This window comes from Watersipora subatra, chromosome 1, assembly GCF_963576615.1.
Source record: "Watersipora subatra chromosome 1, tzWatSuba1.1, whole genome shotgun sequence".
Taxonomy (NCBI): domain Eukaryota; kingdom Metazoa; phylum Bryozoa; class Gymnolaemata; order Cheilostomatida; family Watersiporidae; genus Watersipora; species Watersipora subatra.
The window spans coordinates 12801671-12828144 of NC_088708.1; the positions used below are offsets into that span (position 1 = coordinate 12801671).

The window sequence follows — 26474 nt, forward strand, 5'->3', positions numbered from 1 at the left end:
TAAGAATATCAGATAGCTATCAATCAAAAAGCTAATGTTTATTTAGGTAGAGACAAATTGTAATAGACATATGGGTGACTAATATAAACTTGTACCCAAATTTAATGGGATGAGACAGACTAAGTACTTGAATTAAATTATTTTCAAGTGCATTTTATGTGTTGCATGAAAACCATTACATTGACATGCCAACTATTACACAAAACAGAACTTGATAGGGCTATTAATATTTTATCTATCAAAATTATTAAAATAAGAACATTTTGCACATAAACTTGGTAATCATTGTGTAAAAATTAGCTGATTATCGTAACTACATACAAGTTTTTTAAACAAGTCTTGAATGTGTTGTTATGGTTAAAATTGTGCATCTACTGTCTGTGGATTAACACAAACCGATGCCATTAAGTGGCAACAAAATAAGAAAACACTTCATGTATCCTTCATTTGCCATGCTTGCAGCTCTGATTAAAGTACATGTTGCTGTTTAAGGCAGAGAGAAGGACAGGAAGGGGGGGGGAGAGGGACATCACAATCATGTCTAGTTTAGAGCTAGTGTATATGGCATACCAAGCAATGCTATAGAAACATATTGTACATTTATTTAATATTAAAAAACATTCAATTTTGGTCCGCATTTGCATTAATATTCATTTCCATGTCCCATAGGAGGGACCACTAGTAGAAAAGCACTGCCACAAATGGCATCTCTGGTTGTAATGCCAGTGTCAGTTAAAGTGCAGTAGCAGTAGCGAGCTCTTTGGTATGTTGACTATTAGAATCTCCATTAGGATAGCAGGTAGCTAGCCTATAGCTGGACATGTGTGAGAGCAGCTTGCTGCATAATGTTTGCATTCTAGCCAGATGCCTGAGAGTGGTCTGATCATTGCAAGGGCCTCCCTCTGAGCTTGAGTAGCCGCTTATAATCCTAAATTGTATGGTTTATGTTCTCTGCTTAGAGTTTCAAATACTTTCAAATGAGCAGATACATAAATACAAATTTAGCAGAGACAGTTAGTTACTTATCTATTCATAAAAAATCTATCAGGCTAGTGATAATCTCTGTGGCCTTTGATCACATTTTAAACACAGCATATGTGAGAATTTCATGGGGGTGAGAGCCTGTAAAACACAAAGTGTAGTAACTCAAACTTTCGTTAAAATTCCCATCTGTCTGTAGTAGTTTAATGCGCTAGAAGATATACAGTCGCCTTATTTTGTAAACCAGTGAAATGGGTGCTCAAGTGCTCCGTGCAAAGCTTGTTCTACATTCTTCTATAGTAATTTTTTTCTTCAATCTTAGATCTTAGATTGGATCATGTAGCTTCTTCCAAAATATATAGTCTTGACTCTTGAGCAGTATTAATTGCACTCATTATTAAAACTGAAGTTAACAGTCTTGTTCAAATTCATGTTAACACTCACTAGTTCATCAATAAATATGCACTATGGTGGATTTTTTGGCTTACAGAGTCACCAGGTATTTATTCTTTAATTGGAAAAAAATTCCAAAATTTATTCAAAAATCTTTAGAAATTTTTTTATAAATACCTACATAAAGGATTAATATTTGATGTACTACATATTTTCATGTCGTAAGAAGGCTGGTCTCTATAAGTTGTTCTCTATTACCTTGAGCGCTGCCATAAGCCTGGTTTCTTTTGTTTTCAAGTTGAACGAGTACTGTGTATGTATCCTTGTGGAGGGGGACAAATTTGGTATAATTGACAAGGTGAACCCATTACAAAAATTTCGGTGATCTATAAGATATAACGCATCATTGTTATTATCTATTCTTATTTTAATAATAAACAGCACAAGTCAAAATAGAATCTACAGTTTTCTGAAAGGAAAAGAAATGCGTTAGACTAACAACCATCTACAGCTGCTTTAGATCTTGCTCAAAGGCCTGTCATCTTATGAGAGGATGCTCTGTCTAAATTCAGCCAGGTAATCATTGAAGTCTGCACTGAGGTCACTGAGATCATAGTGTTTAGATGGAGTTATTTATAATTATTTTTTGGCCTTTCTGGTTAGTTCTGCAGGTATCAGTGGCACAAGCATTTCACCGTTAGCTAAAAGACATCGCTTAGTCATTATCCTCAGTAGGTGTGAATATATTGTCTGACTTCTATAATTAGGTAATTTTTTTCAAAGTTTCTTTTTTGTTTTGATTGGCGTAATATGCTGTCTTTCTGTAGGCTTCAGCATGAATGTTTAAAAAAAATTAGAAGCCAAAAGGTTACAGTAGAACAATTTGTAGCTTCATATTTCAATAACTTATAGTGAGTTTAGTTCCACCCTAGATTTAGTTCTAATGAACTCTCTTCTGTATTTCCAATTTTTGTTTATCCTACATAGAAGTACAGACATAAGTTTTATCATGGCATGAAGTCTTTGTATATGTAGATTTTATGCTGAAATAATGGCCTCAGGCCTTTTGTCTTCTACGAACTACTTGTTTTTTTATATAAATATTGGATTGATAAATGCAGCCACATCATTGTATGGTGACCAAATATGTTTTTTGTAAAATTTCTCACTATTTACCAACAACTTGCAATATACTTTTTCAGTGTTGAGAAATTCTAGCTCTGTGAATGCCAGATATCCTTGACAATGAGTGGGAACAGTAGCAACCCAACTGCTGATCTAAAGGCGTTTAGGGATGACTGGAAAAATGAGCTCAGTCGGCAGGCACGAGATGCTGAAGAGGTCAAGGTAGAGCCTGAGGTTAGTTTTTTGATAAAAAAGAGACAAATTTTATTCTTTGCAGCCAGTTATAATTGTTCTCCCATCAGATGGCTGAAGGACTACCAATAATAATAACAGTGTCTATCAGTTATGAAGAAATTTTAGTTGTAAGTTCCCATCGTCTTTTCAAACCAGTTGTCTCTACATTGAAATTTTAGCCATCTTACTTCGTAATGGGTTACTTCACATCTTTGTTCATTGTATACTTGAACATAATAACAGATGGAATGAGCTAATATCAGAGCATAATAACCAAATGACTGATTTAGACTCAGATTTTCACATGTTCAGTGAAGGGTGATGTAGAAGTTAAGTAGTCGTCTGCTCTTTTTTTAATGAGATAGAACTATAATACACACTATTTTATATTTCGTAAATAGTAAAGGGCAATTCTTCAGAATACATTCGAGTGTCATTCACTACAGTGATAAGCAAGTGTTCTGATGAACAGGTAGTAGTAGCAGCAGTTTATTTACAACACTTGATAAATTAACATCATGTTCGAAGCACCAACCTTCACTATCAGAAATGTTCATGAATAGAGTTTGAACCTCCAGCCAAGCTTCCTCAGCAACTCAGCCATGTATTCAAAAATTATATTTTTTGACAACCCTTACTTTCTTATGACTGTCAGATAGTTTTCTGATGTGAAGTCAGTAAAAGTTGAATACATGTATGATCATTTTTGGATACTTCATGCCAACTTCACTAGGGAAGGTAGGCAATTAGGAAAGGAGCCGCATAAAACAAACTATCGATAAGCTAATATGGTGACTTGAGTGTGGGCCAATACTCTGATAAACAGTAAGCCAATGCACAGACTCAAGGGTGAGTAGACAAAATAAATTAAATGGTGAGTCGCTATAAAGCCTCTAGAGTGAGTCGAATCTATCAACATGTACAGACTTTAAAGTAAGCTGATATACAGACTAGGTGCTCAGCTAGTATAATGGCCCAAGGGTGAGCCGATATACAGACTTGAGGGTAAGCCGATATACAGACTTGAGGGTAAACCAGTATACAGACTTGAGGGTGAACCAGTATACAGACTTGAGGTTAAACCAGTATACAGACTTGATGGTTAGCTGATATACAGACTTAAGGGTAAACCAGTATACAGACTTGAGGGTAAACCAGTATACAGACTTGAGGGTCAGCTGATAGACAGACTTAAGGTTAAACCAGTATACAGACTAGAGGGTCAGCTGATAGACAGACTTAAGGTTAAACCAGTATACAGACTAGAGGGTCAGCTGATAGACAGACTTAAGGGTAAACCAGTATACAGACTAGAGGGTCAGCTGATAGACAGACTTAAGGGTAAACCAGTATACAGACTAGAGGGTCAGCTGATAGACAGACTTAAGGGTAAACCAGTATACAGACTAGAGGGTCAGCTGATAGACAGACTTAAGGGTAAACCAGTATACAGACTAGAGGGTCAGCTGATAGACAGACTTAAGGGTAAACCAGTATACAGACTAGAGGGTCAGCTGATAGACAGACTTAAGGGTAAACCAGTATACAGACTAGAGGGTCAGCTGATAGACAGACTTAAGGGTAAACCAGTATACAGACTAGAGGGTCAGCTAATAGACAGACTTAAGGGTAAACCAGTATACAGACTAGAGGGTCAGCTGATAGACAGACTTAAGGGTAAACCAGTATACAGACTAGAGGGTCAGCTGATAGACAGACTTAAGGTTAAACCAGTATACAAACTAGAGGGTAAGTCGGTATACAGACTCACAAATATGAAGGCACTCAGTAATTCTTGATATTTGTCCAGTAGTACTCAATTGAACACAATTATATAATACTGACTGACATTACATTACCAGAACCAGAAAAAATGATGATGGTTGGTACTATACTCTCTCTAATTTTTCGGGCAACCAAGTCTTGTTATAGCCAATGACTACAGAGTCTATTTGTGCTATATCCAACAGTGCCGGTAGTAGTATAAGGAGCAATGACAAAATCATCACATACAGTTCTGATATTTGATTTGAGCTCAGCTCTATTTAACCAGCCAATGCTGACAATAAATAAGATAATAACATGAGATTTCAGTAGTATTTATTTAAAAAAGAAATTCTTATGATATAAGGATATTGCAGATATAGGGCAGACAATTTGTTGATGTCTGGTGTGTTCTGTGGTTGTAGGTTTGTGGGGTGTAGCTGTGAAGTTGGTGGTTCAGTGGTTGTAGGTTTGTGGGGTGTAGCTGTGAAGTGGGTGGTTCAGTGGTTGTAGGTTTGTGGGGTGTAGCTGTGAAATGAGTGGTTGGGTGTATGAGATAGTCTGCTAGAGTACATTACACGGTAGAGATTATGAAATACCGAAAGTTCATTAAACCCAAGAGCCTTGAAACGTTGGCCATAATTCTTCTTATCATGTCATGCATTATCACCCTAACAAGTTTTTATAGCTTTCCTAGCTTCTCTCTATCTGAAAGCCAGCAAGGAACTGCTTATGACAGATATTGAGCGAAAGTTTTTTTTTGTCAAAATCTTAGGAGCTATTGCACTGCAAACTGTCAAGCCTCCATTGTCAAGAGCTACCTAATGTTTTATTGATAGATGGTTTCATTTTATGCCTTTCAATTATACAACAATAAAGATATTTGATAGACTTCTTATGTCACTATTCATGCATTTATTTCGCTACTTCATTGGTCTGTATGCTGTATTGTATCATCTTTTTAGGCAGCACATCAGCTGAGCCCTTCCTCAACTCCCGCTTATGTACCTCAGGATAACTCCTTTGATGAAGCACCATTTCCTTTTCAGTTCACTGATAGTCTATTGAGGGGCTGGCAGGAGAGTCCTCCTTCTTTGGTTGGTGCATGTTTTTACATTTTCATCAGCTCTTTCCTTTTCCATGGCCACGTTTTATGCAACTGCCAGTTAGTCGTAGGCTAACATAAGGAGTTGCACTCTCAACTTGATAAGCTGTCAGACAATTGACTGAGTTTTGATTTGAAATAAAAGATTGCTTGCTATTTTTCAAGGCTCTTAACACTCCCAGTGCTGGTTTCATTTAGAATATATGTTCTTTGTCAGGGTTGTCTCCATTGCAAAAATTGCTATAACTACGCATTGATAAGTGCTCCCTGATATCCTAATGTAAGATGCATTACAGTTACAGTAAATTTTTGCCTGGATAACTACGCAGCTGCAATAGTAGTGCAGTAGCTGTAAATGTCTACCTACTGTGCATTAGAAACTTGTAATGCACTGCAAAGTTAATGTGTACTGCACTGTGATGACGCAATGCAGTTCTAATGTGTCATCACCATAGAGTTATCTCCCCCTAGAGTGATAACTACACGAGCGTTTCCGGTGCCAACAAGGAGCGTTTAGGCCACGCCTCTTTTTTGTGCTAGTCAGTCGTAGTGATTGACTAGATCAATAACATCAGCCACGAGAAGGGTTAAACAAGGATCATGAATTCCAGTTGAGATAGTAATTAATGCTCATATTAAAGAAATGATGATTATAGTTTATTACTCTAATACATGCTTATTATTAAAGCAATTCAATACCTACCATGGATTGCTAAACATATTATGGAAATGTTTACTTTTTCATTTCCATAAACATAAATATTTCCATAATTTTAGGGAAATGGATGTGGAAATTTTATTTTACAAGTATGGAAATGGTATGAAAATGGAAATAATATGGAAATGAATTATGGAAATGCTATGGAAATGGAAATAATATGGAAATGAATTATGGAAATGGAAATAATATGGAAATGGAAATAATATGGAAGTGAATTATGGAAATGGAAATAATATGGAAATGAATAATGAAAATGAATTATGGAAATGGAAATAATATGGAAATGAATTATGAAAATGGAAATTGTGACATACACGTAATCCCTGATACCTGCATGACTTGCCAAGGCACTGAATAGATAGTGAGTGAAAGTGAAGGTAATGCAAGCAGTTACTCATAGATAACATACATAGTCATACTGGGGTTGTATTACATTGGTGTGATGGTAAGCTAATCAACTGCCATCAACTATGAGCTGTACTACCCGGTGTTGCCCGAGTAATAAAAAAGTATTTGGACAGAGAATTTATTTTTATATAACATTTACTATTCTAACTTTTAAACTTCATATCATAAGAAAATATTTTTAAGCAGTTTAAATGAATTAAGAGGAAAAAGAAAACAACTCTAAAGGTTTGCAAGCTTTTTCAAACAACTACAACTTTTAAATTTCATGAAAGAAGTGTTTTGTTGAAATAAATTAGGAAAAAAATAAAACTGTAAATGTGTTTAAATGTAAAATAATTAGCAAGTAATGGCTAAATATAATCTGTTTAGCTATGATTACAATGAAAAATTATTTAATAAATAAGGTAATAAAAAAGTATATTTTATTTTTATATAATTATAGTTAGTAGAATTAAGTATAATTTATTTTTATTTAATATATAACAACATTTGCCACTTTAACTTTCAAACAACATATTATGAAAAGTGTTTTGTGTAATTGAAATAAATGAAGAGAAGAGAGAAAATAAAAACAACTGTAAATGTTTTCAAGCTTATTCAAACAACTACCACTTTTAAATTTCATATCATGAAAGAAGTTTTTTGTTGAAATGAATTAGGAAGAAAAATGAAACTGCAAATGTGTTTAAATGTAAATTAATTAGCAAGTAGTGCTAATTACAATCTGTTTAGCTGTGATTACAATAAAAAATTATTGTAATCACAGCTAATTTTTATTACTTTATTTAATAAATAAAGTAATAAAAAGTCTATTTTATTTTTAAATAATTATAATTTAGTATAATTAAGTATAATTTATTTTTATCTAACGTATAACAACATTTGCCACTCTAACTTTCAAACTTTTTGCTTGCTTACATCAAGCAAAGATGTCATCTTTGCTTCAAGCTAGTCTATGTATTTGATTGATATGTATTGAAATCTAAGATTACATGCAAGGGCTGTTTGTGAACTGAGGTGACAATGAATCACTCTATCACCATACAATGTCAATACTTTCAGTTGATGGCAGTCGATTAGCTTCCCATCACACCAATTTAATACAACCCCAGTATGACTATCTATCTTATCTATGAATAACCAATGATATACAGCCCCTCATGTGTGGGTGCTGTATATCATTGATTGCATTAACTCACTTACTTAACACCATCTATTCAGTGCCTTTTCAATGCATGTAGGTATTGAATTGCTTTAAATAATAAGCATATATTATAGTAATAAACTATAATCATCATTTCTTTAATATGAGCAATAATTACTATCTTAACTGGAAATTCATGATCATTCTCATGGCTGACGTTATTGTTCTGTCGTTCACTACGATTGACTAGCACAAAAAAGGGGCGTGGCCTAAACGCTCCTTGTTGGCACCGGAAACGCTCGTGTTGTTGAATGCACAGTTATCACTCTAGGGGGAGATAACTCTATGGTCATCACCCTGTTATTCAATCATCGCACAGGTGTCACCCTGTTTCCTATGCTTGAATTGTTTTAGTCTAAGCAAGACAAACGGAAATCTGTTGAAGCTGATCCATCAAAGAATATTCCAGTTTGCCAGAAAAAACCTCGAAGGTCGCTTGTAGATGTCTTCATTGATGACCTAGTAAGGTTGTGTTCTTGTTTCTTCATTACTTTTGCCAATATCAGATTAATTTGGCTCCAATATAGTTTGAAATGAAGTCAAATGTATGAATCATTCCATCCTCTATCCAAAGGATGATTTCATACTCCCTAATAGAGGTATACAATACGGTTGCTACATAGAGCTAGGCAGAATCAGTTCAGTGTTCACTAATTTGGATCTATTCCAAAAAACAGATCGAATAGAGTTGGAATGCGTGAGTAAAATCAGCAAGTTAGTTTGCTTCATTCCACATTCTAGCCTAATTATTTTTGTAACACACAGTTATGACATGATGCTGCTTGAGTACTACTAGATACTACTGGTCACTCATGATTACTACTAGCTACTACTAGTCACTCATGAGTACCACTAGCTACTACTGGTCACTCATGAGTACTACTTGTTACTACTGGTCGCTCATGAGTATCACTAGCTATTACTGATTACTCATGAGTACTACTGGCCACTCATGAGTATCACTAGCTACTACTGGTCTCTCATGAGTACTACTAGCTACTACTGGTCACTCATGAGTATCACTAGCTACTACTGGTCACTCATGAGTACTACTAGCTATTACTGGTCACTCATGAGTACCACTAGCTACTACTGGTCACACATGAGTAGCACTAGCTATTACTGGTCACTCATGAGTACCACTAGCTACTACTGGTCACTCATGAGTAGCACTAGCTATTACTGGTTACTCATGAGTATCACTAGCTACTAATGGTTACTCATGAGTATCACCAACTATTACTGGTTACTCATGAGTATCACTAGCTGATACTGGTCACTCATGAGTACTATTAGCTACTACTGGTCATTCATGAGTATCAGTAGCGATTACTGGTCACTCATGAGTATCACTAGCTACTACTGGTCACTTGACGGCTCTGCTTGGCCACAACATATCATTGCTTTTATGTTTATGCGTATTCTCTCTCCTGCAATGGGCTGACAGCTCATGTACCACAGTTGAGTACAGTTACCATCATATATAAAACTTTCAACACTCGATGGATATTATTAAAATGCCGTACTTTTCGGACTATTGGTCGCTACTTTTTCCTGATGTCATGTTTTGAGCCATGCAGCTTATATATGGGTGCGGCTATTCTGTGGCTTTCTCTTTCACCGCTAGAGCGCATTAACCAGAATATCCGGTTAGTGCGCCTCTAGCAGTGAAAGAAAACACGAAACAATGCCTAACGATACTGTTGCATTAAACACTAGGTTAAAAAGCATCGGTTAATACGAAACAGTGCTGTTGGGCACTGTTCCGTTTTAAACAGGAAAGTTTTTGCCGTGTTAAAAAGCACCGTCCCGAGTTCTGCGGCCTATACAAAAGTGTGGCTTATGTATTGTTTTATTATCGGTTTTTGGAAAATAAAGCAGATGCAGCTTATATAAGGGTGCGGTTAATAGTCCGAAAAGTACGATACGGTACACTAAATAAATGATAGTTTATATTATCTAACTGGTAGTTTTCTTTAGTAATAAAAGTAAGAGTATTGAATTTTGGCATAATGAGAGTTTTGTTCTTGAGTTACTTTCAATGTGCATGTTAAATACAGACCAGCACTGTGAGGAGCTTTTAGATAAGTTGCCGCTATACAAAGTAATTATTCATCTGTTTAGAATGATCTCGACGACATTCCCTTCTTTGATATTAGCTTGCCAAGGGAGATTGCTGTGAGAATATTTAGTTTCTTGGAAATCAATGATCTCTGCGCCTGCTCACAGGTGAGTGCATGTATCTTTTCCTTTATTTGTGTCTTGAGAGAACAGTTTATACAACAAAATTGTACTAAATAGGCTCAGACAAACCAAATGGTGTTGTAACCTCTTGATCTGAAACAAATTTTAATAATAAACAACGGCCGAACTGACAGACATAGACATCTTATCTATGCCTAGGACATCCTTCTATCACAGCAATTTTTCTTTAGATACTATTGATTTCCCATGTTATAGTTTTTTCACCCAGCCTAATTTGCGTTTATCGACATTGGCCAGTGAAATATTGTTAAGAATAAATCAAAGAACTTTATATAAATATTTTTTAGCTAGAAATTGTTTGGAACATCAAGGTAAAATGGGAATTTTAACCCCTACACAGGGATCCTTGACAATTAATAGTGGTCAGTAATTTATACTGTGACGTAAAGCTGATGAACATTTTATTGATCTCCATGTTGTACTCTCATTTAATTGTTTAAACCAATAAAGCTGTTTTACCTGAGTGTTTCAACCCTTCCAGGTTAGCGCTGCATGGAGCAGCATAGCCAATGACAATCTTATTTGGGAAAGACTTTATCAAAGGATTCAAATGACCTTTACTGGTCAAAGCCTTATTAGCCAATCAGATAATTGGAAACAGACGGTGAAGGAATGTTATGTGAGCAGTCGAAACCTCTTACTCAATTGGAAGGTCAGTTAAGGGATGCTGTGGTAATCAAGGAAAAAGGAATTGAAATGTTGCTCATATATGGTGTGAAAATATTCTTTGTTGTATGGCCTCTTGGGAGAGCTGTCTATTTCTCAAAGAGGATTTTTCTATTTTGAAAAATAACACGCACAAAATAATGAAAATTTGAAGTTACAAAAATTTTAAGCAACTTATAACCAGCGTTTGTTAAGTAGGACTATATTTCACTGTAGCTCCGTGAGCCAGTGCTGTTCAATAAAGGAGGCATGGCCATATCGACTCGCACTCTAGTCAAATGTAGAAATAAAGGAGGTATGGCCATATCGACTCGCACTCTAGTCAAATGTAGAAATATAAGGAGGCATGGCCATATCGACTCGCACTCTAGTCAAATGTAGAAATAAAAGGAGGCATGGCCATATCGACTCGCACTCTAGTCAAATGTAGAAATATAAGGAGGTATGGCCATATCGACTCGCACTCTAGTCAAATGTAGAAATAAAGGAGGTATGGCCATATCGACTCGTACTCTAGTCAAATGTAGAAATATAAGGAGGCATGGCCATATCGACTCGCACTCTAGTCAATTGTAGAAATAAAGGAGGTATGGCCATATCGACTCGCACTCTAGTCAAATGTAGAAATATAAGGAGGTATGGCCATATCGACTCGCACTCTAGTCAAATGTAGAAATAAAGGAGGTATGGCCATATCGACTCGCACTCTAGTCAAATGTAGAAATATAAGGAGGCATGGCCATATCGACTCGCACTCTAGTCAAATGTAGAAATAAAAGGAGGCATGGCCATATCGACTCGCACTCTAGTCAAATGTAGAAATGAAGGAGGCATGGCCATATCGACTCGCACTCTAGTCAAATGTAGAAATAAAAGGAGGCATGGCCATATCGACTCGCACTCTAGTCAAATGTAGAAATGAAGGAGGTATGGCCATATCGACTCGCACTCTAGTCAAATGTAGAAATATAAGGAGGCATGGCCATATCGACTCGCACTCTAGTCAAATGTAGAAATAAAGGAGGTATGGCCATATCGACTCGCACTCTAGTCAAATGTAGAAATATAAGGAGGTATGGCCATATCAACTCGCACTCTAGTCAAATGTAGAAACAAAGGAGGTATGGCCATATCGACTCGCACTCTAGTCAAATGTAGAAATATAAGGAGGCATGGCCATATCGACTCGCACTCTAGTCAAATGTAGAAATATAAGGAGGCATGGCCATATCGACTCGCACTCTAGTCAAATGTAGAAATATAAGGAGGCATGGCCATATCGACTCGCACTCTAGTCAAATGTAGAAATAAAGGAGGTATGGCCATATCGACTCGCACTCTAGTCAAATGTAGAAATATAAGGAGGTATGGCCATATCGACTCGCACTCTAGTCAAATGTAGAAATATAAGGAGGTATGGCCATATCGACTCGCACTCTAGTCAAATGTAGAAATATAAGGAGGCATGGCCATATCGACTCGCACTCTAGTCAAATGTAGAAATATAACTTTAACCCCAACCAGTAAACTAAAACATTTGCTTGTAAGTTTTGTATGAAAACCATCATTATTTGAATGTTTCGTTATAAAAAGTTGATTGCAAAGAGCTGATCTATGTTACTCAACTGGAACAAAGGCGCTAGTTGACATCTGACACCTGACATCTGACACCTGACATACCATCCAGTAGAATTATGATATGACACACGCTTAGCTTGCAAGTGAATAAACGCTGTGTAAGTAGTGAAGAAAAACCTAATTTAACAAAAGTAGGTAATCAGATAAACATTCCATGAAATGCTGTTGGGATGATGAAAGCTGAGCGCATCAGCTAATGGAACTGCTGTGTATCGCTCATATGAATATAATTTAGTTAGCAATCAGATGATTATACATTTTGTAAAACTTATATTTTCAAGGTGTTTGATTTTCTGCGACACAACATTGAGAAGTATGTGAGACCAATCCCTGATTGGTCAAACAGCTTCTGGTATCATAAGTTGAAAGCTTGGCACTTGTGCTAGCAGGCACAAAAATCTTCATTCCTTTGAAAATATCTTGCTCATCTGTTCCCAGGAGCACAAGTGTCAGATAACATACTATCATCACGCTCAGGGTGGAATACTGACCTCTGCACATGCTCTAAATGACCTTCTTATTGCTGGGTAGGTTTGTTTTATCTTGTGAATTCTTAATTTCTCTTGAACACATCTCTTACACTGAGCCTGTAGTAGTAATTGTACCGGTAGTAATTAGTAATAGCGGTAGTAATAGTATTAGTAGTAATAGTATTAGGAGTAGTAGAAGTAGTAGTAGTAATAATAGTGGTAGTAGTAGTAATAGTAGTGATAGTTGCGGTGGCAGAGATGACTTAAGAACTAAGTATGTTGCATCAGCTGTGTTGTCCTTCATTAAAATGGGCTATATTGAATATGCTTGACTTAATATCAGCATTTGTATGATAGCATATGCACTAAAACCTATTCTTACTCCGTAACAAATGATATATTTGATCACAAATAGAATTAAAATACATACATTATATCAAGCTATGTAGAAAATGGTAAAAAAAACTCAATTACTTTGAAAACTAAATTAACCATTGATCAATAAACTGATATTTTTTATTGATACAGACAATTCTGGCAACAGAGTCTTTCAGTAATATATGTGGAGTGATACATACAAAACAACAGTAATGATAAACATATGAATGTATGACAGTATTCCAAAAAGAGCAAAATATCATCATAAGGAAAATACTGTTTATGCATGAGCAAACACTAGGTACTTGGTTGTGAGGTGCTAATCTTGAATTTTTTAAATTAAATTATGAGTTAGGAGCAAAGAAGAAACCATTGATTGATATTTTTATGAAAATTTCATGCTGTCTAATTCAACAAATCTGTAAAACAGTATCAAGGAAGTGATACATCTGCACGCAGTATCAGATGTATTACTACTGTTCTTTAGTTATACAAATGGACAAGTGCGATGTTGGAACATATCCAACCAGGACACACAGACGTTTGAACCAAGCAACAAATCTCTTCAACTGCTCAATGAGGATGATGACGGAGTTCTTGGAACATCAGAGAATTCGGTCACTTCTGTTAAAATTGCTGACGGCGACACAGTTATGGCAGGCTATAAACATGGTAGGTGATTACTGTCATGGTGACAGGTTATGGCAGGCTATAAACATGGTAGGTGATTACTGTCATGGTGACAGGTTATGGCAGGCTATAAAAATGGTAGGTGATTACTGTCATGGTGACACAGTTATGGCAGGCTATAACCATGGTAGGTGATTACTGTCATGGTGACACAGTTATGGCAGGCTATAACCATGGTAGGTGATTACTATCATGGTGACAGGCTATGGCAGGCTATAAACATGGTAGGTGATTACTGTCATGATGACAGGTTATGGCAGGCTATAAACATGGTAGGTGATTACTGTCATGGTGACAGGTTATGACAGGCTACAAACATGGTAGGTGATTACTGTCATGGTGACAGGTTATGGCAGGCTATAAAAATGGTAGGTGATTACTGTCATGGTGACACAGTTATGGCAGGCTATAACCATGGTAGGTGATTACTGTCATGGTGACAGGTTATGGCAGGCTATAAAAATGGTAGGTGATTACTGTCATGGTGACACAGTTATGGCAGGCTATAACCATGGTAGGTGATTACTATCATGGTGACAGGCTATGGCAGGCTATAAACATGGTAGGTGATTACTGTCATGATGACAGGTTATGGCAGGCTATAAACATGGTAGGTGATTACTGTCATGGTGACAGGTTATGACAGGCTACAAACATGGTAGGTGATTACTGTCATGGTAACAGGTTATGGTAGGCTATAAACATGGTAGGTGATTACTGTCATGGTGACAGGTTATGGTAGGCTATAAACATGGTAGGTGATTACTGTCATGGTGATAGGTTATGACAGGCTAGTAGGTCATTACATGTTTATAGTACGTGTATCAGCTTAGTACATGTATTTGTGTACACATTACTTGATGTCTGTAGTTATCTCCCTGCAGGTCAGGTGCAGATCTGGAAACAAGCGGATATAGACTCCCTTCTGGTCTTAGACTTTCCTGGCTATTGCGTCAAAGATCTAGTGTCTAATATGGATATAGGCTACATACAGCTGGGGCACCAGACCAACGGCAATTGTGATATAAAGATACTCAGTCTTAGTGGAGACAGTACTGAGGCTATAGCAAGTATCCAAATACGGACAGAGGATGAAAACTGGACATTACCTAAGGTAGGACTGCTTGTTTGGTACAACCATCTTGTAGTAACCTTGCAATGCTTGCCAAATGCTGCTACAGAAGGCTCTACGGCAAGGGTACTGGAAAAGGCTGAGTGTGGAGAGAATATGTAGAAACGGCAGTAGTAGTAGGAATGGTCTGTGAAAGAAAAATATTTTAAATTCACCTTCTAAATCTGATTAGTTTTTAATTTTGAATTGATTGGCTTTCATATAGAGTACATCAACAAGGTTCTTCTTCACAACATTCAACAACTTCCTTGCTCAGAAGCATTACCACTCCTACCCCTTAACTACTGTTGGTCTATCCCTTTGCATATCATAATAATATTATACCCTTGTATGGGATTAGGAGAGAGTTGACTACATATACTGTACTTTTTGGACTATTAGCCGCTACTTTTTTCTGATGTTTTCAGCCATGCGGCTTATATAAGGGTGTGGCTATTCTGTGGTTTTTTCTTTCACCGCTATGGCGCATTAATCGGAATCTCTGGTTAGTGCGCTTCTAGCGGTGAAAGAAAATACGAAACAATGCCTACGCGTACTCTATCGTTAGGCACTGTGTTAAAAAGCGTCGATTAATGCGGAACCAGCAAAGTTGCTGCCATGTTAAAAAGCACCATCCTGAGTTCTGCGGCCTATACAAAAGGTGCGGCCTATGTATTGTTTTATTATCAGTTTATTGAAATAAAGCAGATGCGGCTTATATAAGGGTGCGGTTAATAGTCCGAAAAGTATGGTACTAGGATTACACCCGATCACCGATCAGTGTCAGCCTGTGACAGGAGAACATTGTTACTTGCAGCACCTGATGATACCTCTTCATGTGTCATCATCAGATACCACTCCTCTTATGTACCTCTCCAGAAACTCTGTACACGTTCACAGGACAACATACGACTACTACACATCGAGATTTCATCACAGCAGCTCCCCTCTTGAAGAGTTTTACGCTACGCATTTCACATGCCTCGAGTCAAGTTCTCGGTACTTCAACTTAGGTTTTACTTCCCATCTCGGTCTCCAGGCAGAATATAAGGTTCGTTGTCATAAATATCTATTTATTGAGCTTTCATATCTGCTTTTGCTAGAGGAAATAGTGACACGGTTCTTTCACTGTTGTTGATTGCGCAGGTACGACAGTATGATGCCGCCACATTAGGCAATGTTACGGATCTGAGAGGCCATACTTCACAAGTTACCTGCATCGATAGCTCATTTCCCTCTGGCAGCATGCTCTGCACAGGTTGTCATGACAGAAGGTTTGTATTCGCTCAATTTGGAGAGGTCTGTGGTAGCTTTGTAGTTAGTTTAATTTGTGTCTGTGCTGGCAAGTTTGCAGAACAATGAAAGCTTTGTCAGCTGTAGGATTTCAGCCTCAGATAATGAAGTTAGCTGCGTGCACTTCGTGTACTCAGCGTGTACCGCGTGCACCTGCGTGTACTCTCTGCGTGCACCTCAGAAAATAAAGCAAATGTAGCTTTTTTATGAGATTCAACATTTCAACGGAATAAGACAATCTGTGGCGCAATAACATCGGCTCTCTGTAGGGCAAAACTTTTTATTTTCACTTCATTCACACATTTTATTTTCCCTGTTTTTTAATTGGATCTCATTTAGTAAATACTGAGTAAGTTGATGGATAAAGAATCAGCGCCACTCAGGTACCCATACACTTTTGTGCCCAGGCCCGGTGGGTGGTGACGGGTGTGGCGGTCGGTCATTTGATCACATCAACCACTAGATCTCCAGCCGTGCTACTAATTTGGAGAATCCCACAGGGTGTGAGACACAAATCAAGTTTAAGTCAGGCCCATGAATGACGAAGCTGTTATTGTAGTAAATATTAGAGGTTGTAGGCTCATAATTGTATTTTTCGCAGGTATTTTTGCTCCAGTGAGACCATGACTTGCCATCTCTCCTGCACATGAATGTTTCAATATATGATGTAAAATCTAAGCAATTAGTTGACTTGATATACAGAGTAATTTTCAACATACGACACCTGAAATTCCTTGAAACTATACAGTTCTGTGAGTAAAGAGAAAAATGCTGGTAGAAATTAAAAATGGAATGTAAATATAATAAATAATATGTTAAGTCAATTAATTTGAACTACAGTATATTTAGTGTAACTTGGAATTAATTTGGCGCGTAATTCTTTTGCTCACTTCATCACCAAGCCTACGCAGTGTTGAACCTGCATTTCCATTCACCTATCTCTAAGATGGGTAACATTGAAAACTTAATTTTACTGATTAATACTTCATGAATAGTTTTTGCATATACTGTAATTTAGGTTTCTATATTTGTCATGCAAGTGCCTAGTATTACTGGTACTTTGCCAACAAACATTATGCTTTTTAGCTAAAGCTTTATACAAGCTAATATTATATAGTACTGTCTCATTATAGCTATTAATAATGCTTGTAGCTTTTTACAAAGCTTTTCTATGACCAAACATATAAATACTTGGGTTTTCTGTTATCAAATCAGTTGTCTCTGGAGTGTGCAATAAACCATTTCTCTAATTTAATACTCTATTTAATTGCTTCTGTGCAGAAACATAACAGAAGCTAATTGGCAACAAGGATTTCTCTTTTGAACAGTTACAAAGAATGTTGTTCAGATTTTATCATTGATAAAATCGATACAAAGAGTTCTAGTTTATTACAAGAGTAACTGTTCAAAATTGCACCACTACAATGGCAGAAGTAGCAGACCTGATCAAGCTAATGCAGAAGCAGCAGGAGGACCAGAGACAGCAGCAAGAGGAGCAGATCAAGCTAATGCAGAAGCAGCAGGAGGACCAGAGACAGCAGCAAGAGGAGCAGAGAAAGCAGCAAGAAGAGCATAGACAACAGCAAGAAGAGCATAGACAACAGCAGCATGAGGAGTTCAAGCAGCAACAAGAGGAATACAGACGTCAGCAAGATGAAAGAATGGAGGAGAATAAGAAACTGATGGAGCTACTACTACAAAACCTACAACGGAAACAAGAAACAGCTGCAACCGCTGTTCCAGCCTTCCCAGGTTTTGACCCAACAGCAGAGCTACTAACAGATTACATAGACAGATTCAACACATTCATTGCAGCAAATTCTATTCATCAAGACAAGATTGCTGGCACTTTTCTCACCAACCAACAGCCTACACTCTACAAGCAGCTTAGTAATATGGCAGCTCAGCTTTCAACACCCAAGCAGATCAACGACCTCGACATGGATGAAATACTGGAATTTCTCAAAGACCAGTATGACCCTAAGCGCTTCATTGTTAGAGAGCGTTACAAGTATTGGAGTGACATGCAGAGGAAACCTGGAGAAACTATTCAAGAGTTAGCTGCCAGAATTCGTCAAGATGCAACTACATGTGCCTTCATAGACATTACAGATCCATTAGATGAGGCTCTCAGAACAAGATTTATCTGCTCTGTAAACAATGAAGCAGTTCTCAAATCTCTCTTCAAGGTCAAGGACAATGAACTCAACTTCAACAAAGCTATACAGGTAGCACAGGAAACAGAAGAAGCAGCTAAAGTTGCCAAAGAGACAGTTTATGGAAACTCGTCTAAAGTCAACAAGGTTGCTCAACAGAAATCAAGATACAAACCAATCCAGAAAAACAACTCTACACCTGACAAGCAGAAGGAAGGAAAGCTATGCTACAGATGTGACCGAACTAACCATACAGCGGATGACTGCAGATTCAAAGCAGCCACCTGCAACTTTTGTTCTAAACAAGGTCACATAGAAAGAGCATGCAAGAAAAAGAAATCATCTGCAGCAGAAAAACCAGTAAAGATGATAGAATGCACATCAACCAAGATGGTGAAACTTGCTGAAAACATCAAACTGGAGGGAGACAACTTCACACTTGAACTGGACACTGGAGCATGTGACAACTTCATCTGTAAATCAATATGGGAGAAGCTAGGAAAGCCAAACCTAAAACCTACTACAGTTAACTACAAATCAGCCTCAGGACATCTCATAGAGACGCTTGGCAGATGTGAGCTAACTGCCCAATTGGATGCACAGAAAGAAGTCAGACTACCATTTGTGATTAGTGCTGTACAAGATCTCAACCTACTAGGAAGAACTGCTATACAGCAACTAGGCATCTCTATTGATGACAAGCTACAACAGAACCTTGTATCAACAATCACAGAGAACCAGCCAGATGGGAGGTTACAAATCAAGTGTAAGGAGATGTGCAAAGAATTTCCAGAAATATTCAAAGACGAGCTAGGATGTCTCAAGAACTTTGAACTAGAGATAAACTTCAAACCTTCAACAAAGCCAGTCTTCTGCCGACCCAGACCAGTTCCTATTGCCTTGACAGAAGAGCTCAACCAAGCATACGAAGCAGGTGTAGCTAAAGGCATATGGGAACCAACTCAATTCAACCAGTATGGAACACCAGTTGTACCTGTACGCAAATCTACAACAGGTCAAGCTGCAGGGAAGATCAGAGTATGTGGAGACTACTCCAAGACTATCAATAATCAGCTAGAAACACATAGGAAACCTATCCCACTACCAGAAGATCTAATCAGAAAACTAGGTGGAGGCTATTGCTACACAAAGATTGATTTAGCAGATGCCTACAATCAAATATTGTTGGCACCAGAAAGTCAACGACGACTAGCACTATCAACACACCGAGGAGTACTACTACAGAAGAGGTTGCCCTTTGGCATAAGCTCAGCACCAGGGTATTTTCAAGAAATCATGGAGCAACTGACACAAGACCTCCCAGGAGTAGCAGTATACCTAGATGATATACTAGTGAGTGGAGCCAATGCAGAGAGCCATCTACAAAACTTACGTCGACTTCTTCAAAGATTAGAAGAAAGAGGGCTCAGATGTAGAAAAGACAAGTGCTGTTTTGCTCAACCTACAGTAGAGTATCTGGGACACAAACTCACTTCAAAGGGAATCACTAAAGGAAAGAAGGCAGATGCAGTACAACAGATGCCAGTCCCAACAGACTTAACTCAGCTAAGATCTTTCTTAGGAGCTACACAATTCTACAGCAAGTTCATACCCAATCTGTCACAACTCACAGGACCATTGCACAAACTGACACGCAAAGGAGAGACCTGGAAGTGGGGCACTGAACAAGAAAAGAGCTTCAACAAACTGAAAGATATGCTATCAACTGATAGTGTCTTAGCACACTTCAACCCAGATCTTGACATTGGAATCTCATGTGATGCTTCAGAAACTGGACTGGGAGCTGTACTATTTCATCGTTATCCTGATGGAAGTGAGAGACCAATAGCCAATGTTTCAAAAACACTGACCAGCACACAGAGGAAATATGGACAAATACAAAAAGAAGCTCTCTCAATCATATTTGCTCTAAAGAAGTATCACCAGTACCTGTATGGTCGACGGTTTATCTTGGTAACTGACCACAGACCTCTTCTCACACTTCTAGGACCTACCAAAGGAGTTCCAGCTCTAGCAGCCAACAGACTAGCAAGATGGGCACTGGTACTAAATCAGTATGACTACACCATAGAATACAGATCTACCCAGCATCATCAAAATGCAGATGTCCTCTCAAGACTGCCAGTTGGACCTGATAAAGAGTTTGATGCAAGAGAAGATGAGGATGATGTTGATACGGTATGCACTATTCACACTATTGGACAACAGCTCAACTCTACAGACTACAATGTTCTAGCAAAGGAGACAAAGAAAGACCCAACACTAGCCACAGTAATGCGCTACACAGCAGAAGGATGGCCTGGTAACAAAGAGATGAAGGAGACTCAGCTGTCACTCTTCCACAAGATCTCAGATTCACTTTCTATCACTGAAGGTTGTCTTCTATATGGCAACAGAGTAGTCATTCCTGTCAAGTTACAACAGGAAGTATTAAAGATCCTTCACCTTGGACACTTTGGAAGGGAAAGAATGAAGAAGCTAGCTCGAACGGCTGTCTATTGGCCTCGCATTGACTCTGATATAGAGGAGACAAGCCGACAGTGCACTGCCTGTGCTGAACACCAGAAGCTTCCACAGAAGTATCCGATACATCCCTGGATGCTACCTGAGAAGCCATGGAGTCGTCTTCACTTAGATCATGCAGTGAACTTCATGGGCAGCCAATGGCTAGTGATGATAGATGCCTACTCAAAGTATCCATGCATACACAGGACGTCATCTACTTCTACCAGAGCTACCACAGACATCTTAGAGGAGATATTCGCACACTTTGGATACCCTCACACCATAGTCACTGACAATGCTACCAGCTTCACCTCAGGAGAGTTTCAGCAGTGGTGTCAAGAGAGAAGCATTGTTCACCTCACTGGAGCACCCTACCATCCAGCTACAAATGGCGCAGCTGAAAGACTAGTACAATCCTTCAAACAAGCCATGAAGAAATCGTCACTCTCACCTAAATCTGCACTACAACAGTTCCTGATGCACTATAGAAGGACACCACTTCCTACAGGATACTCTCCCAGTCAGCTGCTGAATGGAAGACAGATGAGATGTAAGATTGACACCCTATTGCCATCACCCGCACACATAGCACAGTTTCATCAATCCAGAGAAGTCAACCGATCGGCAGAAAAGACAGTTAGCAAGATACACAGCTACAATCTTGGAGCACCATGCTATGCCTTGTATCATGGACCTAGACGCAACAGACAACCTAGATGGGTTCCAGCCATTGTTACTAAGATATATGGAACTCGTAGTCTCAATGTCAAAGTGGTACCAAAGGGACCTACTTGGAGAAGACATGTTGAACAACTCAGACCAAGATACTCAACAGAAGAAGATCAAGACCCTGGAGATAAACCTGATATAACAGAGGAGACAAAACTGCAACTACCAGCCCCTACAACTGTAACAGAGCAACCTCCGTCTAGAAGAAGACCACGCAACCCTCGTCTACCTGATGGAGATGAGTATAGCAGAGACAAACCCCGAAGGTCTAAGAGAACCAGAAAGAACCTTTAGCTTAGTGAGGAGGTGTCATGCAAGTGCCTAGTATTACTGGTACTTTGCCAACAAACATTATGCTTTTTAGCTAAAGCTTTATACAAGCTAATATTATATAGTACTGTCTCATTATAGCTATTAATAATGCTTGTAGCTTTTTACAAAGCTTTTCTATGACCAAACATATAAATACTTGGGTTTTCTGTTATCAAATCAGTTGTCTCTGGAGTGTGCAATAAACCATTTCTCTAATTTAATACTCTATTTAATTGCTTCTGTGCAGAAACATAACAATATTTAGTGTATATAATGCATTTGTTTTAATGTAATATGTAATTATTTAAATTTTTTATCTACGTTTTTGGACTAAAGCAAATATGGTGCATTCTCTAGCGGTTTTGACATTCAGATCGAATATTGGCATGGATAAACATTTACTCCGAGGTTTGACTGTATTTTTTCTGGCTACCAAAGTTTGAACTAGTGCTGAGTAATGAAACTCGTTCAAATTGCGGGTTTATCTTCTCTTGAGTCTCGGGTAATAGAAATTTTGAGCATTTCGATCTTGCGGGTTTGGGTTTTGACTTGCGAGTTCGGGTTTTGGTACACGGATCTGTCGAGTAGAGTTGACAAAAACTCGGTGTATTGCGCCCTGAGCTCTAAGCACTGTTTAACAACCTGAGCACAAATATCGGTCGATAGGAAGTAGTGAAAATAATAAATAAATTGAATAGACTTATAATTGCATTGTAAATTTTAATATATGTCTGATGTTTAGAAATTTTAAACATAAAACCCGTATCAATAAACTCGATACCCTAAAAACCTGTTGGCCAAAAAGTACTTGTGCCCAGCACTGGTTTGAACCCTTGATCGTTATTGTCAATGAAAAGGGTACACAATCGTAAACAGAAATACTTCCTAAACTAAAAAATAGGGCACCTCAATTCTTTCATTACATGGAATGGACCACTAGCTATGCATTTATTCAGGCGCAAGGTAGATGGCCATCTCTGTACCGGAGCATTCTAGAAGATTCTCTTTTCACATGGTGTGCCGAGTGACTTGCACCAGTTGACTTTTCGAAGTGGACTATGTAACAAAAGCAATAGTTGAACCGGGCAGTTTTACTTTCTCACCAAATCACTCTGTTTGTAGGGTACGGCTGTATGACTGCAGGCTCCCGAGCTATGCAGTTCACACCTACATGGGCCACCCAGATGCTGTGCAGTGCATTCAATCTGATGACTGGAAAATAGTCTCTGGTGACATGGAGGGCTACATATGTGCCTGGGACCAGCGCATGGCCAATAAGTTCTGGGAGTCACAAAGTCGGTGAGTCATCGGGGGCTTGCTGACCTTCTCAAAACATCGCTGCTAACTTCATCATTAGCGCTACAGGCTTATATGTACTTGGAGTTAACTCTGTAGGTTCCACTCTGCTTATTTTATGAATAAAGTGTGAGGCTGTCAACAGTTTTTGTGTGCTTTGATGTGTAAGTAACGGTGAAGGCCATTGAGTGTAATCTCTACCGCAGGCATCCTGTTCGTTACCTGAGCTTTACCTGCCAGCGGTTAGTCTCAGCAAACATACCTCTACAGACTGATGAACAGGACTTTGATGGAGACAGGATGACTCATCTCAGGTGTAGTATCTGCCACAGTTATTATGTGAATAGATTTTTTCATAGAGTTATTCTGTGGCATTCCATAGACATATTTAATAATATAATAGTGAATTCTTTAGAGAGTTTTACAGTGGTTTCAAGAAGTTTTATAAGAGCTTGTATTGTTTAACTAGTTGCATCTGATTTCTATGAAGCTATCATAAGGATGTTACCATGACCTGTCAAGCATTTATTGAGGATGCAATTTACTCTTATATATTTCTACTATGTACTGAATGCCCAGTGTTGCATGGGTAACAAAAAAGATTTTTGCACAAAGAATTTATTTTCAAGTTACACATGCAACATTCACCATTCTAACTTCTAAATTAAATTGTTTGTTTATTTCTGTGTGTGCTATAAGTTTACTCAAGTTTATACTATACAGACGTATATTTATATCATTTCGAGAACGTTTAGTCGTATATTTCTCTTTCTTCTAGTAGAGTTTTTCTTGTAAATCAGTTCAAGCATGGTAGCTGAAGCGAGAAGAGGGGACACAGTGTGTCCTTGGGTTACCATGTCCCTGTTATATGATTTTTCCGACTTGCGATGTCACACATGATGTTTTTTCGTCCCCGTCATTTGGCATTCTTTTTGCCTTACGATATGAACAAAAATTTCTCACGAAATTAAAATTTGGCAGTTGATATGCTGAATATGTCACAATAACGAAAATGCTGATATGCTATTTGCTGAAATCCCTCTCATACGCTTGAAAGAGATACGATGCCCGCTCTTAATTCAGGGTTGTTCGTTATAAGTTATAGTAAAAACGAAACCGGAAACAGATTGGTGATAAAAATTTTATAGGATGACAAAGTTGAAGTTAAGTTTAGCAAAATTTATACTAAAATTTAACTTTAAGTATGCTCTAGTAGGCTAAATTGTGGTAGGATAAAGTGCTTAGTAGAAATTCGTTTGAGTTAAATTCAACGTTTATGTTATGTATGTCTCCAAGGTAAGAACTCCCTAAAGTAGGCCTACGTACTGTTGTTACTGCACATACTACATTGTATGGTTACATTTTATTGCAGATTATAACCACTAAATTCACTAAAGTTACTGTAGGGAACTATAGTTACTAAAGTTGTCATACTATTTTGTTACTAATTTTCAATATGTACAGTATGTAACATTTTGATGTTTTTTACCAAGGGGGTGTTTGCATTAGATAATTGCTATAGGTTTTTATACCTCTATGAGATTTTCGCTATACGATGCCAATACTGAAATGAATTAAAATCATATGGCGAGGATCACTGTATTTCAACCAATCACTGTTAAAGATTGGCTGGTGTAATTACTATGTGCACATTTATTCCATAGTATGGCAAGTAGGCTGTGTGACGTAGTGGATAGCACACATGTTTGCAAAACCACAGTTTCCGAGTTCAATTCTAGTGCGGAGAAAGTTTTTGTTCCTAGACTTTAATTGTTATAACTGGACACACACATGACAGATGACTGACAGGCACTGAGATGTATATACATAGATGTCGCTGTTGAGCAAGCCTTGTCAATATTTACAGGTATAGAGGTCGATTGCAGTTGAGTGACTTTAGTGTGGAGCACTCTCTAACAGGCCTGCCATCCATATGCTCCTCTAGCTACGACATGCCTGAGGCTTCCACCTACAACCTCTCTCTAATAACTCCCTACGATTCCATATGAAAGATTATAGTCAAGTACAGAGGTCAGAGACAGAACTTACCAGCCGCTGTAGAATTCGAGAGAGGCAGAGGGAGTGTCTGGCGGAGCTGCCTAGCAGGAGTTCAGCGTGCAGCTCAGATCTTTCCTATCTATATCTTTGTGAAATATTAGCTGGCTGTAAACATTGCTGTTCCTAATCAGTGTTGTGGATACCACGGTGGATCAGTCCAAGTGTTGCCAGTAGACATTTTATTGGCCAGATAACTCTGCAGTCACATAGGAGGTCAGCCTTGCCTGATTATTGATGGTCATTTTTTATTTCAGTGAATCCAACGCATCTTCCAAACCATTCATAGAGAGCAGATACATTAAAAGGTAGTATTTAGTGCTCCACTCAACTTCACCTACATTTACCGTGAGTGTTATAGAAACTGTTAGGTGTCTTATGGATGAGATCCATATGCACCTCTTCATGTTGTCTATATTATAAGTCGTGTAGCCTGCAACTGCATTGTATCATGCTGTGTAATTATGTCTTTTATAAGTATGTATGTAAAAGCTTAGCATGGTAACAGTTTTTTGTAAGTATAATTTTTACTTGAAAAGGCAATACGCGTTTTAACTCTTTGTTATGTTTAAACTCTTTAAGCTGTCAAAGCGCACCAAGTCAGAAATAAAATATTTTTAATAAACAATATTGTATGTTTGTTTAGTTGTTCTATATATATGCTGTTATATAAATCTGTGTCAAAGGTTAACTGTAAAAAATAATCTATATGTTAAACAGCTAAATTATTGAAGTTATGATAATCAATAAAAATAGGGTTTTATCGTTATTTTAATGTAGAGACACGACAATGGAAGGGTAGACTTGGTGATGCGGAGGTTTGGAGCTAGAGGTGTTGGTAGAGATACGTGTTGCAGTTTATTCAAACTTGGTCTAGGGGAAGTCCGCAATACCTTAGCTTATGTATCTTTCATTTTTTTTTATATATTTTTACCTTTTGTTTTTATTTTAACA

The 26474-nt window shown here is 37.9% G+C and overlaps 1 protein-coding gene across 2 annotated transcripts; it reads left to right on the plus strand.

Moving 5' to 3' along the window:
- Nucleotides 1-1815: 1815 nt before the first annotated feature.
- On the plus strand, nucleotides 1816-26474 carry LOC137404444 (F-box/WD repeat-containing protein 8-like). 2 transcript variants are annotated; one of them, XM_068090656.1, is made up of 14 exons: nucleotides 1816-1950; nucleotides 2577-2733; nucleotides 5463-5594; nucleotides 8290-8397; nucleotides 10060-10164; nucleotides 10682-10852; nucleotides 12943-13031; nucleotides 13840-14024; nucleotides 14927-15156; nucleotides 15971-16204; nucleotides 16300-16427; nucleotides 23292-23468; nucleotides 23672-23779; nucleotides 25333-26473. In XM_068090656.1, the coding sequence occupies exons 2-14, from the start codon at nucleotides 2620-2622 to the stop codon at nucleotides 25472-25474; spliced, it is 1923 nt and encodes a 640-aa protein (XP_067946757.1). In that variant the 5' UTR covers nucleotides 1816-1950; nucleotides 2577-2619; the 3' UTR covers nucleotides 25475-26473. The 2 variants fall into 2 exon arrangements, with proteins under 2 accessions (XP_067946757.1, XP_067946765.1); XM_068090664.1 differs by lacking the exon at nucleotides 23672-23779 and having other exon boundaries at nucleotides 25333-26474.